This window comes from Lepisma saccharinum, chromosome 6, assembly GCF_977018435.1.
Source record: "Lepisma saccharinum chromosome 6, izLepSacc3.1, whole genome shotgun sequence".
In the NCBI taxonomy this organism is placed as follows: Eukaryota; Metazoa; Arthropoda; class Insecta; order Zygentoma; family Lepismatidae; genus Lepisma; species Lepisma saccharinum.
Genome location: NC_139234.1, coordinates 72069677 through 72084858, shown reverse-complemented (window position 1 = coordinate 72084858; position 15182 = coordinate 72069677). Strand labels below are relative to the sequence as shown.

The following is a 15182-nucleotide window of genomic DNA, read 5'->3' as shown; positions in this document are numbered from 1 at the left end:
ACGGTATGAAGAGGGTGTCGAGAAATAATTTCCCTTTTTTATGCACGTCTAAGAAGGTTCCATTGACTCCTCCTTCATAGATCTTAATTTCAACTCTCTTTGCAGTTTTTGAAATTATTCATGATTCTGACTGGTTTGTCCATTCTTTTGTTGCAGAGCTCTGTCTTCGAGACCTAAACGCTCTAGCCCGGTCTGGCCTCATTCGGATGGACGAGATGGACATCTGGCCCACTGAGATCGGTAGACTGATGGCTCGCTACTATGTTGCCTTCGAGACTATGAAAATGTTCACGGAAGTGAGTATTCCTGTAATATCCGTCACAATAGTTAGTTGTAGTAGGGCTAGATTTTTGTGATTATTTTTTTTTTTTCATTTAGTAGGGATGGTATCGAAACTAGACTTGGCAGAATCACGGTTTCGTCTCGAGTTGTAAACGACTGTCTAGTGCTGCTTTATCGGACATCTGAGACTGACAAAAAAGGATATTATTCTAGTTCTGGCTTTTCCTCCTCTTCTCGAATTTTCTCCCACGGGTACCAGTATCACCACCCCCCAATCAAGAGTGTTTCTGTCAGAAACAAAAGTCCTTAACATTCGAAGAGAAAATAATTAATATGTAAGAAGCAGAGGAAATGTAAGGTTTTGATGGTCTACAATCTTCTTTTAAAATTCAGACCATTCAAAAAAGGCACTTTCCTTTCTTGTGTTAACCGCGATTTGGGGAGTTAAAAATAACAGCCTTCCGCCTGTTGCCGGGTCTCCCTTATGCACAACACTTCTGCAACCTTGTGTTCTGAGCAGAGAATGCTTTTATTTTTAGGCTAATGCCCAATTTGTTAGATTAGGTTAGCTAGGTTTAGTTCTCTTAGCATAAATAATAAATTTGCAGTGTATTTATGCTAATAGAACCAAACCTAACAGACCTAACCTAACAACGTAGGCAATCCTAGTCTGACGTCAGAATGGAAGATTGCAGAAGTGTTGTGCGATAAGGGAGACCCCCTGTTGCCACTCGCTGCAAACACGTGTTTGGAAGGGGGAGAGAATGGCCAGGCAAAAGTTCGTGAATAGGCTTCCATGGGGTCAAGTGGTTTATTATTTGTGTGTGCGCATTCTCATTTTGGGTAATTCTTCTCCGAAAACAGGCATATTGTATGCATTGGCGGATCTAGCGGGAGGACCCACTTGCTCTTCCCAAAGGAGGACTAATTATTATAAAAAGTATTGATAGCATTATATTAAAATAACATAAAATGATCGAGCAGTTCTTTTCCAGATAGTTAAAATAATAAATCAAAGTTTGGCACAAGCATAAATAGGGAATAGATTTATAAGATACAAATTTAATCCGGGACTTGTTGCTTGGAAGGCAAAAACGTTAACTCATGGACACAAAGCGAGAGCATTTTAGATTGAATATTTCCGATGTAATTATGTCTCTTTCTTTCTGTAATCTTTGTTCACTCAAATACAACAGAGCTTCATCTTTTTCACACCTCTACTAATAACATTGGGGAACAAAATTTTTGTTGCATTGATACCAGCACTTGTTCTTATCTAATTTGAGTGTGCTGAATTCAAATCTGAAGTTGGTTTTTCTCTGTAAGATCGAGATTTTTTGTAATTCAACATTTTAATTTTTTGCGAAATTTTGACGCCTCACGCATAATGACATGGTATGTCTGTTGAATTTATGGCCACGCTGTCGTAACATTAAGCATATACATGTACAATTGTATTTGCAAAGATGTATTCACAAAAACATGTAAGTGTACGAAAATATGCATTACAGTTTTACAAAATCACTTTTGTGGTGTACAATCAGTATTGCTAATAGTCGAATTTTGAACATTTTCCTATTATAATCAAATATAACTATGAACTAATGCTTTTCACTGTACATTAACAAATTTGTTCTAATCAGGCAGGAATTTTTGCTTGTAGCTATGGCATTTGTGGATGTCCTCAGAGCAATCTCGTTTGATGCTCCTGCAGTAATCTGCCAACATATGTTTATCCCATCGCCCTTGATATCTCTGTTTTATCGCCATGAGGTCTCGATGGAAGAGCTCACCCTGTTCATCACAAATAGCACCTAGGTTGTCGGGGAATTGATCAAGGTAACTATTCAGGAAATGGAGCTTCACGCTCATGTTGCACCCAAGATCACGAAATGCCAACAGCATTCTGCTAACAAGAAAGTCATAGTTATCTGCCTTTTTGTTACCAAGAAAGTTTTCAATAACTGCCACAAAAGACAGCCATGCTGCCTTCTCCCAGTTGTTCATCTTCCTGACAAATACTTCATCACGTACAAGGGCACGAATGTTAGGTCCATCGAACACACCAGCTTTGATCTTCTCAAAGGACAAAGTAGGAAAAGCAGAAACTATGTGTTGAAAACAATCACCATCGGGATTTAACGCCTTCACGAACTGTTTCATCAAGCCGAGCTTGATGTGGAGTGGGGGGAAAACAATTTTCTCTCTACTGACAATTGGATCATTCACAATATTGGGCATGCCTGCTTCTAGAGTTTGACGGATGGGCCACTCCTTCTGTACCCAGTGTTTCTCCCGAGCTCGACTGTCCCACATGCAGAGATAGCATGGAAACTTCGTGAAGCCTCTCTGTTGACCCAGGAGAAAGTTCACCATTTTCAAGTCCACGCAAATGATCCAGTTGTGCTCATGATATCTGAGTAAGTTAATGATCACTTTGATGTCATTATGTTCTTCTCGCAAATGTACTGAGTGACCAATTGGCACCGCTCCATATACATTGCCATTGTGCAAGAGAACACACTTGAGACTGCGCTTTGAGCTTCCACAAATAAACGCCATTCTGTTGGACAATACGAAGTTATACCTAATTGTTTGAGAAGACCTGGAATATGGTTGCAATAAACAAACTGCTTGTGTTCTGAAAAAAATTGCACAAAAATCTGGTCCCGCTTTCGAAAATAAGAAACTTTTACAGAGCGGCCAAGGAGGGTTTTTTTCTGCAGTCTGGAGGCTAATACCTCAGCCGCTTTCTTGGAAAGCCCTAAGTCACGCACTAAATCATTTAATTCCGATTGGTTAAACAGCTGAGGAGATGATGGCTGTTTGGTATCAGAGTCGTCAGAGTCTGCAACCATATTTTGTATCTCGTTACCACTACCCTCATGCTCTTGCTGATCATATTGACTGCCTTCATCTTCAGATGAGTCAAAACCATTAAAAACTGGAACTGGGAGTTCTGAAGAGTGCGGTGAAGGTCGAATTGCTAAGGGAATATTGGAATAGGAGATCTTATGCCTGTTTTTCTTACCGACATCCTTTGTGTTTACCAGGCAAAAATAACAGTCAATTATGTGGTCTTTGGGTTCTCGCCACACCATGGGAACTCCAAAAGGCAGACCGCGTCGTTTTCCTTTTGTCCAGTCACGAAGCATTTCCTCACAATTATGACACACCATATGTGGAGCCCATTTCTTGTCTTGGTCACCCAGGGGAACTTCAAAATAGGCTTTATAGGCAAGCCGAACAAATGAAGTTATATTGCGCCTTTGACGAAGAAGTGTGTAGCAGCCACATACATAACAGAATGCATCAGGTTTATTTACGCATGGATGCCTACTTGACGAAGCCATGATCAGATCTGAAGCAAAGTAAAACAGGTATGATAAACTGAACAATAAATGTAAATTGGCCTCATTAGTGTACTGCTAGGGCAGATGTAAGCCTACTTCTCCAGCTACCCATACTGTATATTACAATGCGTGTCCCATTTTGGCGAAAATTCATAAATTCCAAACTGCATGAAAACTAGAGCATGTAACAGAAAACTAATTTCAGATTTGAAATCAGCATTGAACAAGTATTCAGAAACAGTTAAAAAATCTCATGCAACAGAACATAAAAAAAAAAATTGTTCCTCTGTGTAATTGATTCATTGAATTTTAAATCCACTGTTATGCATAGATAGGCTAATTGGGACTACGGTCTTATGTGAGATACGAACTACTATGTGCCTCCACCGGGTATCGAACCCTAATCCCTTGATTAAAATTCGACGACGACGGGAGGGGGGGGGGAGAGTTGCTTTGGTATATGCCGGTATAATGAACACTGTTCTGTTTCAAATGAGACCGTGTGCCGAAAAATGTGAAAGAGGCCTCCCCGATGACGCAGTGGTAGCGTCGTCGGCTCGTAATCAAGGGGTCCCGGGTTTGATACACGGTGAAGGCATATAGTGGTCCGGATCACATTTTAAACTGTAGGTCCAGTCCCGATTAACCTTTCTGTGCATAAAATAAAGAAAATACCTTGCCGACGTATGTAATAAAATAGACAGCAAGACGTATGAAAAGTATATTCGGAAACAGTTATTTTCAAATCTTCTCCACCGACCGTCATTATTCTGGACCAATAGCTACAAGAATGAACAGCTTCCCACCAAATCATGGAGGAAGGATTTTCATTCTTGTATTGGATAGTAACCGTTGACCACTAACTTTTGTTGTGGCGTGCACTACAGCAGACGCTCGATGCGCGCTGGAGCTTTCTTCTACTGCCCAGCATGCGGCAACACTGTCGCCATAAGCGCCATACTGAACTCTGCCGAATATCATATCTTCTCAATACTTGCAAACGTACGTACGTAACTCATCCTAATAATAATAAAATAGTATGAATATTTATGCACCTGTCTGTACAACGTAACTAGTCGCTGTTGTAATCTGAAAGCTAAATCTAAAAAGGAGGAACGCAACGTCATACACGTCATAAGAAACTGCGTAATACCGGGCAATTAAAGTAATTATCACTTGAAAAAATCCCATATTCATTACACACATGGTCTTACAACGGATGAGGCTTACATCTGTTTCGCACGGCATGCTGGGTGAAAGAATATTGTTCTCAAGGTTCGCTTCTTTAATTGGACGCAGAGTATAACAAAAGACGGGCAGTAATTGCATGTTAATAATGTTCTTCTTTAAAAATGCTGTCTATTGCTGCAGCATTTTTTTAGAACAGACAAAAGGGTGATGACGTAGCTGTCTGGGTCACGTGCTTCAAGAGATGGCCAAATCCAGAGAAAATTATATCCTTACACATTACCGTAACTGGGAGTTTATTTTCAGGGAATTGCGGCAGGTTGATTGAATATCATTAATAAATTAATTACTTATGTGAAATTATAAAATCTTATGTCCAATCTAACTTTGAGGGGTCCGAATACACGACCTGGGCTAGTTACGCTGATGTCGATGGAGTAATTTGAAACCTAATGGCGATCATCCGGAGTTCTGAGCCACCCTTCAGTTCCCCAACCGGCGTCCTACGGAGCCTTCAGACCGAAGTGGCAAGTCACAAGCAACAAGAGACACCTGTCACCCGGAAACGAACCTCTGCAACGTCCGCCACCGGAGTGACACGACAAACTGCATATGTTGCTTATATCTTTTTATGTGTCACTCGCAGGGGCGGCTTGAGGGCCGGGACACCCAGCGACTTGATTAGCGTCGAAACTTTATTTCTGATTGCATAAGCGTGGCTATTTGTTTGTCTGTTTACACAGAAAGGCTAATCGAGACTGGACCTACAGTTTAAAGTTGGATCCGAACCACTATGTTGATATGCAACAGTTTCTGTTGCATATCATGATACATATATTGCACAATCATATAGCAATTTAAGCGAAGAGATTACTGTCAGTTATTAAATAATCACATATTTTCAATAAACATGTAACACTTTAACAATAACACTTGAAGTATTTTAAAAATAAGGCTATTATTTTTTTGTCATTAAAACCGTAAATATATAACATGGTCATGTTTTTATTGGAGGAAGGTGGAAAGTAGGAAGACCAAGGTAGAAAGATGGATGGCAATATGGAAAGTAGGGAGGGGGCGTCAAAAATCAACCTCGCCCGGGTGAAAATTTTATCTTGAGCCGCGCCCCTGGTCACTCAAACTGAGCAGTTTCCTCAACAACATGCATTGTGTCACCGTCTGTTGGTCGCGAATGCGCAGTGAATACTTTCTTACAGTCTGGAGAGAGGCGTGTCGCTTGTCAATTCGGTGTGAATGTTTCCTTCCTCGAACTCATTCTCCTAGCTATGAAAACAAAATTCTTTCGAAACTATTGTTATTATCAAAGTACTAGTATTATCAAGGGTGCCTGAAGAAAATTTTTCAAGGAAGGTGAAAATCGAAAAAATAATGTCCCCTTATTTCGGATGACGTCATGCTTACGGATCATCAAAAGAGAGATTTTTTTTTTTTTTTGTTATTTGATTTATTTTACTTCGCCTTTTGTGCCACTTTGGCTAATTTGCGAAGTTGGGGATGAGAGATGATATGATGAAATTGATGAATGAACACTCACAAACATCCATGCCCAAGCCAGTATTCAAACCCGGGACCCCTGGCGTCGTAGCGCGATGTGCTAACCACTTCGCCACGGGGGCCGGCAAGGAGAGAAATAAGAAAGAAAGTATATGAAAAAAGTGATAGAGGGTGAGAGAAAGGAAGAGGAACAAAATACGATCTGAATACAAGAGCGTATCTAGGGAGGAGGTGTAGGATATGCAGATCCACCTCAAAATTATTGTTTTATTTTTATTTGAAGGATTATTGCACCCAGGTTACTGTCAAAATATGTTTTAAGTTCACTTTATGCACAGATAGGCTAATCGAAATTGGGCTACAGTTTAAAGTTTGATCCGTACGACGGTCCTTGATTACAAGGCAACGACGTCAACATTATTTCAACCCAGATTATTGCACGAGTCGTTGCAAGTATAACAACTGTACATACATACATGCGACGGTGAAATTCCGTTAACAAATAAATAGCGATGTGTGCGAGATAGAAAAATCTCAGTTGGAGGTCGACAATGGCGTAAGTAGAGGTAGTGCCCCGGTTCACAAACCGAAAATGAGGCTCGGTGAGGCTCGCCTTAATGGATTTGTCTCGTAAGGCATGAGCCTCATTTTCTGGCAGTGTTGCCAGCTGCTTACTCGAAAAAATCACCAAGGTTTTTTTTTGGGTCTAACCTAGCCTAAAGCAAGAAGCTGGAAATCTTGCTTGAGGCTCGCCTTAATGGTTTGCTCTCGTAAGGCATAAGCTCTATTTTCTTGCAGTATTGCCAATATTTTACTCGAAAAAATCACCAAGGTTTTTTTTTGGGTCTAACCTAGCCTCAAGCAAGGAGCTGGCAATCTTGCTTGAGGCTTGGCTTACAGTGCATAAAGCAAGGAGCTGGCAATCTTGCTTGAGGCTTGGCTTACAGTGCATAAAGCAAGGAGCTGGCAATCTTGCTTGAGGCTTGTCTTACAGTGCATAAAGCAAGGTTGCCAACCTACTAGTATTTTTGCTATAATTTTTTACAAAAAAAAAGAGAGGAGAGAGAGAGGGAAGAGTTAAACAACCGACAAGTACCAACACCCATCTACAGCTTTTTTTTGGTCTAACTTAACCTAAAGCAAGAAGCTGGCAATTTTACTTAAGACTTGCCTTACAGTGCATAAAGCACTGGTATTTTTGCTATGGCTTTTTACAAAAAAAAGAGAGGAGAGAGAGAGAGAAGAGTTAAACAACCAACAGCTGCCAACACCCACCCTAACCTACTCTAACCTAACCTAACCTAACCTACTCTAACCTAACCTAACCTAACCTAACCTAACCTAACCTACTCCAACCTAACCTAACCTAACCTAACCTAACCTACTCTAACCTAACCTACTCCAACCTAACCTACTCCAACCTAACCTAACCTAACCTAACCTAACCTAACCTAACCTAAACTAACCTAAAGCAAGAAGCTGGCAACCTTGCTTGAGGCTTGCCTTACAGTGCATAAAGCAAGGTTGCCAGCCTACTGGTACTTTTGCCATGGCTTTTTACAAAAAAAGGAGAGAGGAGAGAGAGAGGGGAGAGTTAAACAACCGACAGCCCACCTACAGTTTTTTTGTCTAACCTAACCTAAAGCAAGAAGCTGGCAACTTTGCTTGAGGCTTGCGTTACAGTGCATAAAGCAATTTTTGCCAACCTACATATACTAAACAAGAAGATAGGTTAGGTTAGGTTAGGTTAGGCAACAAACACGCACTGCCGTAAAAGAGAGGGAGATATGGGTGGATGGTAATATAGTATGCGTGTGCGTGTGTGCGTATAATATGTAGCATTATTAACTAGAGTGTGTTGGCAATTTACTTACAACTAAAAAAATAGAGATGCCAATTTTGCTGTAAGATGAAGAGAGAGAGAGATTTATGGCTGGCAACAGTAATGAGCGAATGCATCTTATCGTAATTTTCCAAGTCCCCGGGGGACCAAATGTTTATATATTGTGATTTTTGTAAACTTTTCTTGGGGGAATGATGTGCCACACGCGCACACGCGTGCCTCTTATTATTTCCGTATTGTGACGCAAACCAAACAAATAACATGCTATTTATTATCAATTTAGCTGTGTTCTGTTTGGCGTCTATTTCGAGCAGTTTGCCCGGCGGTAAAGTCTTATTGTAACAATCGGAGGTGTATATTGGCTGCACTGTATTTTGTTTATTGCAAAAATAATCCACAGTGGGTTGGATATTACAAACAATACGAGTTTGAGTTTTGAAAGTGTAATGTCTGGCATCGAATACCTGGTGACTATTTCTGATACATTAAAATTTGAAATATGAGCACGAGATGCAGAAGGAAAACGCTTAATCATCAACGTGTATTCCTATACGTTGGATAAACATGTTGTGCATCCCGTCAGGATAAGCGATGTCGACGATGATGATGCTCGTGTGATTAATTTTCTTCTAATTTCAAACGACAGTGTTCACTATTACTGTCTCAGGAATGTTATGCTTTTTTTTTCTCTATAAAAAAGAGAGATTTGTGTTGATTGTTTGGTTAAAAAGAATTTCCTAATTATTTGTTTTTTTTTTTGTCACAAGAATTGTTTGAATTTCAAACATTCCTAAGTGTTTGCTTAAAGATTGATGCATTAACCTGTTAAGAATGTCATATTAATAATACCGGCTCGAAAATGTTATGTCCTCTTCCTCTATAGAAGGTCATATAAATGTGCTAATTGGTTGGTTAGGGGGGATTTTTTGATTAGTAAATTGAGGTTATAAATACGTACGTATAAAAATTTTGCTAATATGGAATGCTAAAGCTTAGTACTTGGTTTTCTCAGAGATTCGAATTCTATTAGGTTAAACAGCATATAAATTTCACAGCAAGAATTGGCGTATACAATGTATATATTTTGAGAGGGGGGGTTATAGCTTTTTATGCTGTACGAATACTGGAAGCTTGACAGTGACAACCAACAGAGTAGGTAAACCTACATCCAGGAACTGGCAACACTAGTTTCTGACAGTGAATTTGAAATAAAATATTAAACAAAATACATGAGTAAGCACTGTGATTACAAATAGTACTAGTGTTATGCCCCCAACTCCAACTGGACAACTGGGGAAAATAATTGTACAACAATTTGTACATAATTGTACAATACTTGTACCTAATTGTACAACATATACACAGACATAAAAGAGAGAGCTTTTTCGTAACTTACTTCATGTACAATTTATATGATTTTACAACTGTGAAAAGAAAGCATATGTGTTTTGTATGCACATATTTATTCTTATTTTTCGAAGTTGAATGAAAGCACATGTTTTTACGTTCTCGTAATACTAACCTTGCTCCACTGATTTTAAATTGCTTCCATCCGCTTTTTTTTCTGTGTTATTTCCGCATGCACGCAACATTCGCTTTCAATAGACAGAAGGAGTGTTAGTATAGCAGGCTCCGAGTTTACAATTTATTAAATTAAACAATAATTTATGTAAGAATATACTTGTACTTAACGAACACAAAATAATAAAAGCACATGTGAATGTTTGCGTGTGTTTATGTTATATGACGACTGAGTAAAAAAATAATGTTGACTCCTCGAAAGATAAAGTACTCCACGTCACCAAAAAAAATATCTCCTCTTGTTGATAAGTTGTCACGTTGTAATTAAAGGGTCCCGGGTTCGATACCTACTGGATTCCGATTCTATTTTAAACTGTATGCCCAGTCCTCTGATTAATCTATCTGTGCATAGAGTAAACTTAAAAAGTCGGTTAATTATTGTTGCGATTAAGGATTAAAAAAAAAAAAGAGTGGGTGAAGTTAGATTCAAAAAGAATGCCACGTGATTATTTTGATTCAATAGCTTTGTCTAGTTTGCTGCATTTTTTGACTGCACTCACGCGTTTAGTTGGTTACACGGTGCAACCTACTTTGTTGATTTTGGGTGTTATGTAGTGTATTTGGTGTCTGCACCACGTCTTAGAGAGGTGTAATATGTGGTGTGGTGTATGACCACGTGGTGAGTGGTTAACTAATCAAATGAATGTTTAAAGCAGCAGACAGGCATTTGTTGAATCTTCTGAACTTGAACACTGCTATTTGTCTACTCGGTTGAATGTTATTTTTTTTCACCAGCCTGACACCGGGATACACCTGCACTGCATCTAATGTCAAAGAAGTGCAGCGTACTAGACGAGGATATTAAATTGCATACTGATCTATTGCATGCTAACCAAACCTCTTGGGAGGTGGGCCACGGGTTCTCTACATGTATGTATGTATGAAATGCGATTTGGGGGAGGCCAAATTTTAAATTTACAGCTTAATTAATCTGCATGCATGCTTAATGTTTGATTTTTTTGTTTCTAGTTCGACATGAGATACACACAATTTTATTTTTTGAAGTACAGTTAATATTACCTAGGTTAATCTGTGACATACAACTAGCGATCGACACGACCACCTGACACACAGACACAGAGAGAGTGAGCAAATTTAAAATGTGATCTATCGTGAATTAAACTAAGCTCCCTCACCCACCCACATATAGCCTTACAGGTGACTCAAAAGCAGAAATTGGTCATAGCGTGACAGGTCGATCTATCGTGAACTAAACTAACCTCCCCCACTCATACATACACACTATGTCTTACAATAAGTAAGGCTGCTATATCACATGTAAGGGCTGACGGTTGCCAACACACACAAGATCTATTGCAAATTTTATTAACCTACGACATAAGCCATGGACACACACACACCAAACCTTCCAGATAGGCTATAAGCAACTCACTTTTTGCAATTGTATAACGGGGAAAATTAACCTACAGCTAGCAACACTGTTTGAGCTGCTTTCGACGAGTAGTGTTACCAAACTTATTTTTTTGCAAATAGGCTCTACAGCTAGAGGCTTGAAACATATACCCTACCAGAGTATGCCAACTTACCTTATGTAAAAATATTACCTAGTACGGGTTAAGCTGTGACATACAACTAGCGAACGACACGACCACCTGACACACAGACAGAGAGAGTGTGATACAGCTTATACGCAGTTTTTCCTACACACGTACTGGGTTTAAAAGATAACTTGCAACAACTATTTCACTCACCTCCTATCATATAATAAAATTACCACAGGTTTTTGATACTTGCTGCCAGAACATAGTGGTTTTAGACTGGAAATTCAGCCCGATTATTCTATTTGTGCAAGAGAAAAATGATGATGCCTGCATTTGGAATATATAATTCTTCTTACGGTATTTTGCGTGCCCCCAGTAACCTTGCTTTCGATTCACGGAAGCTATGACGTGTATTTCCTGTTTCGCGAACATACGAGAACCTTTCACAATGTCGCATCAGATAATATATTGCAAGAGCGAGTTGGTTGTGTATATAAATCTAGTCTTGGGGAATGGACATGAATATAATGTCAAAATTATTGCATAACTTAAAAAGAACATTTATTGCACTGCGCTTTCTAGCAAAGGTAAATGTGGAATGCCCCGCCCCCTCAGAGATTCGAATACTGTTAGTTAAACAGCAAGCATTGTCATATGGACTGACGATTATTATTTTTTAAAAAAACAGACCTCGTAGTAAGTTATAACCTGAGCTGTCTTGCAAGTCTCTCGAGTTTGATATCTGGTGAAGGAATATGATGCCACTATAAACTGTACACAAGATATACCCAGTCCCTGGCATGAGATGGACGAGGACCTATACAGTTGTATAATGGTTGTTTTTTTTTATTAAAGCATAGCGCTTATTTACATGTCAGCGCAACATGCATGCAAAGAAGGGAGGGAGACCATAACGGATAATTTTTATTTCGATTTCAATATTTTTGCTAGTCACGCTATCTAGACGAACACTGGAAGATGGGCAAAAGCGAGGGAAGGAGAGAAATGTTATTTTTTGCCCCTCTGCCTGTGTGTGATATACTAGTTTTACATGCATACGGCTGTATCGTGAAGCGAGGCCGAAAATAATTTTGAAAGCAGTCTCGAGCATCTTCGCGTTCAGCCAACAAGAGAAATAAAATATTACACATGGGTGTGGGGCGCAACAGCCACAGTACGGTAATGTGCATGGATGTTAAAACTTTTGGGTTTTTCTGAATAGACATACATATCAGTTTTGCAGTCTCCAGATGGGACCGGAGCTTACTCTTCATTTGGACAAGGGGTTCAGATCAACTATAATTTTTGTTCACATCAAAATGAAACAAAGGATTTTACTCCACTGCTTACTTATTCAATATTTTTATTATTGTAAAGAATGGGGCGGTGTGTCTTATTGTATATAGTCTTCCAACAGCACACCTCGGGGGCGTAAATTTCTGCTTCTTCATGTATGCAAAATGCACTTAACTTCTGTTGTGAAGCGAATGGAGAGTTTGTTTTGCTGCTGTGATTAAATACTAAACCAAAATCTTATTACATAATTTTGAAGTATATTTGTTAATACGATCTATATTATATCATCGCTATAGGTGGTCCATATTATGCGCAGGAGAATTTTTAAAAAAATGTCTTGTTTCTCGAACCTGTGGCCTGTAGATTTGCTTTGTTGGCAAACAGAAACAGAAAATGGCACTATGTTATTCTATACTGATACAGGTGTACTGTAATCATAACAATTTTCTAGTAACAAAACAACAACTATGTCGGCGATGGTGGTACCCAGTGCGGCGACCCGTTCACCCAGCGATGCGTCTCTGCTCACGAACCTTTCGAAAGCTGCGTGCTCTAATTTTCTGTCTGCTTCGTGACGTGCATCCAGATCCGTCTGCGTGGTGTTGTAAGCGATGTCGTGATTTTTGCATGCGGCGTCCAACGGATTCACACCCTTGTCCCCTCTCTCCAATTTTTTCTCGAGTTTGGTACCCGGTCCGCAGTACTGGTAGCCAGGTAAATGCATCTCAAAAGGCAACTGATGAAACTGTACGATGGTCTGGACATTGCAACGTTCGCCTCGGAAATAAAACCACTCGACGATTGTCGTGAAAATTCAGTTGTTGTGTTCGACGACGCCATCCTGGAAAATCAAAATGAAATTCGCAATTTTTTCACGCAAGGTCGTCACAAAAAAATGGATTGTTTTTACCTAGCTCAAACGTTTTCCAAAATTCCAAAACAGTTAGTACGCGACAACGCTAATTTCATATGTTTGTTTCGTCAAGATCACACCAACCTCAAGCACGCGTACGATGACTACGTAGGCGGAGACATGAACTACAATCAATTTCGGAAGGCTGCTGCTCTACTTGCTGGAACGGTGACGATTTCGGATTCGCGACGATCGACATGACGAGGAAACCCAACGACGGAAAATACAGAAACAAAATCAACGACTTTCTAAACGTTGCAACGTTGTGAGAAAACGACGTATATAAATAATGTTCGTTGAAACGTTTCAACCTTTCTGCATAAACGTTTATGCAATATGTAATAAGATTTTGTAATAAGATTTTGGTTTAGTATTTAATCACAGCAGCAAAACAAACTCTCCATTCGCTTCACAACAGAAGTTAAGTGCATTTTGCATACATGAAGAAGCAGAATTTACGCCCCCGAGGTGTGCTGTTGGAAGACTATATACAATAAGACACACCGCCCCATTCTTTACAATAATAAAAATATTGAATAAGTAAGCAGTGGAGTAAAATCCTTTGTTTCATTTTGATGTGAACAAAAATTATAGTTGATCTGAACCCCTTGTCCAAATGAAGAGTAAGCTCCGGTCCCATCTGGAGACTGCAAAACTGATATGTATGTCTATTCAGAAAAACCCAAAAGTTTTAACATCCATGCACATTACCGTACTGTGGCTGTTGCGCCCCACACCCATGTGTAATATTTTATTTCTCTTGTTGGCTGAACGCGAAGATGCTCGAGACTGCTTTCAAAATTATTTTCGGCCTCGCTTCACGATACAGCCGTATGCATGTAAAACTAGTATATCACACACAGGCAGAGGGGCAAAAAATAACATTTCTCTCCTTCCCTCGCTTTTGCCCATCTTCCAGTGTTCGTCTAGATAGCGTGACTAGCAAAAATATTGAAATCGAAATAAAAATTATCCGTTATGGTCTCCCTCCCTTCTTTGCATGCATGTTGCGCTGACATGTAAATAAGCGCTATGCTTTAATAAAAAAAAACAACCATTATACAACTGTATAGGTCCTCGTCCATCTCATGCCAGGGACTGGGTATATCTTGTGTACAGTTTATAGTGGCATCATATTCCTTCACCAGATATCAAACTCGAGAGACTTGCAAGACAGCTCAGGTTATAACTTACTACGAGGTCTGTTTTTTAAAAAATAATAATCGTCAGTCCATATGACAATGCTTGCTGTTTAACTAACAGTATTCGAATCTCTGAGGGGGCGGGGCATTCCACATTTACCTTTGCTAGAAAGCGCAGTGCAATAAATGTTCTTTTTAAGTTATGCAATAATTTTGACATTATATTCATGTCCATTCCCCAAGACTAGATTTATATACACAACCAACTCGCTCTTGCAATATATTATCTGATGCGACATTGTGAAAGGTTCTCGTATGTTCGCGAAACAGGAAATACACGTCATAGCTTCCGTGAATCGAAAGCAAGGTTACTGGGGGCACGCAAAATACCGTAAGAAGAATTATATATTCCAAATGCAGGCATCATCATTTTTCTCTTGCACAAATAGAATAATCGGGCTGAATTCCAGTCTTAAAACCACTATGTTCTGGCAGCAAGTATCAAAAACCTGTGGTAATTTTATTATATGATAGGAGGTGAGTGAAATAGTTGTTGCAAGTTATCTT

The 15182-nt window shown here is 39.4% G+C and overlaps 1 protein-coding gene across 2 annotated transcripts in view; it reads left to right on the top strand.

Moving 5' to 3' along the window:
- LOC145988871 (putative ATP-dependent DNA helicase HFM1) overlaps positions 1-15182 on the top strand; it is a 357472-nt gene that overhangs the window by 203391 nt on the left and 138899 nt on the right. For both annotated transcript variants that reach the window (XM_083124130.1, XM_083124131.1), the window contains one exon: positions 157-296. In XM_083124130.1, the coding sequence (XP_082980256.1) occupies positions 157-296 (140 nt within the window). The remainder of the gene's footprint in view (positions 1-156; positions 297-15182) is intronic.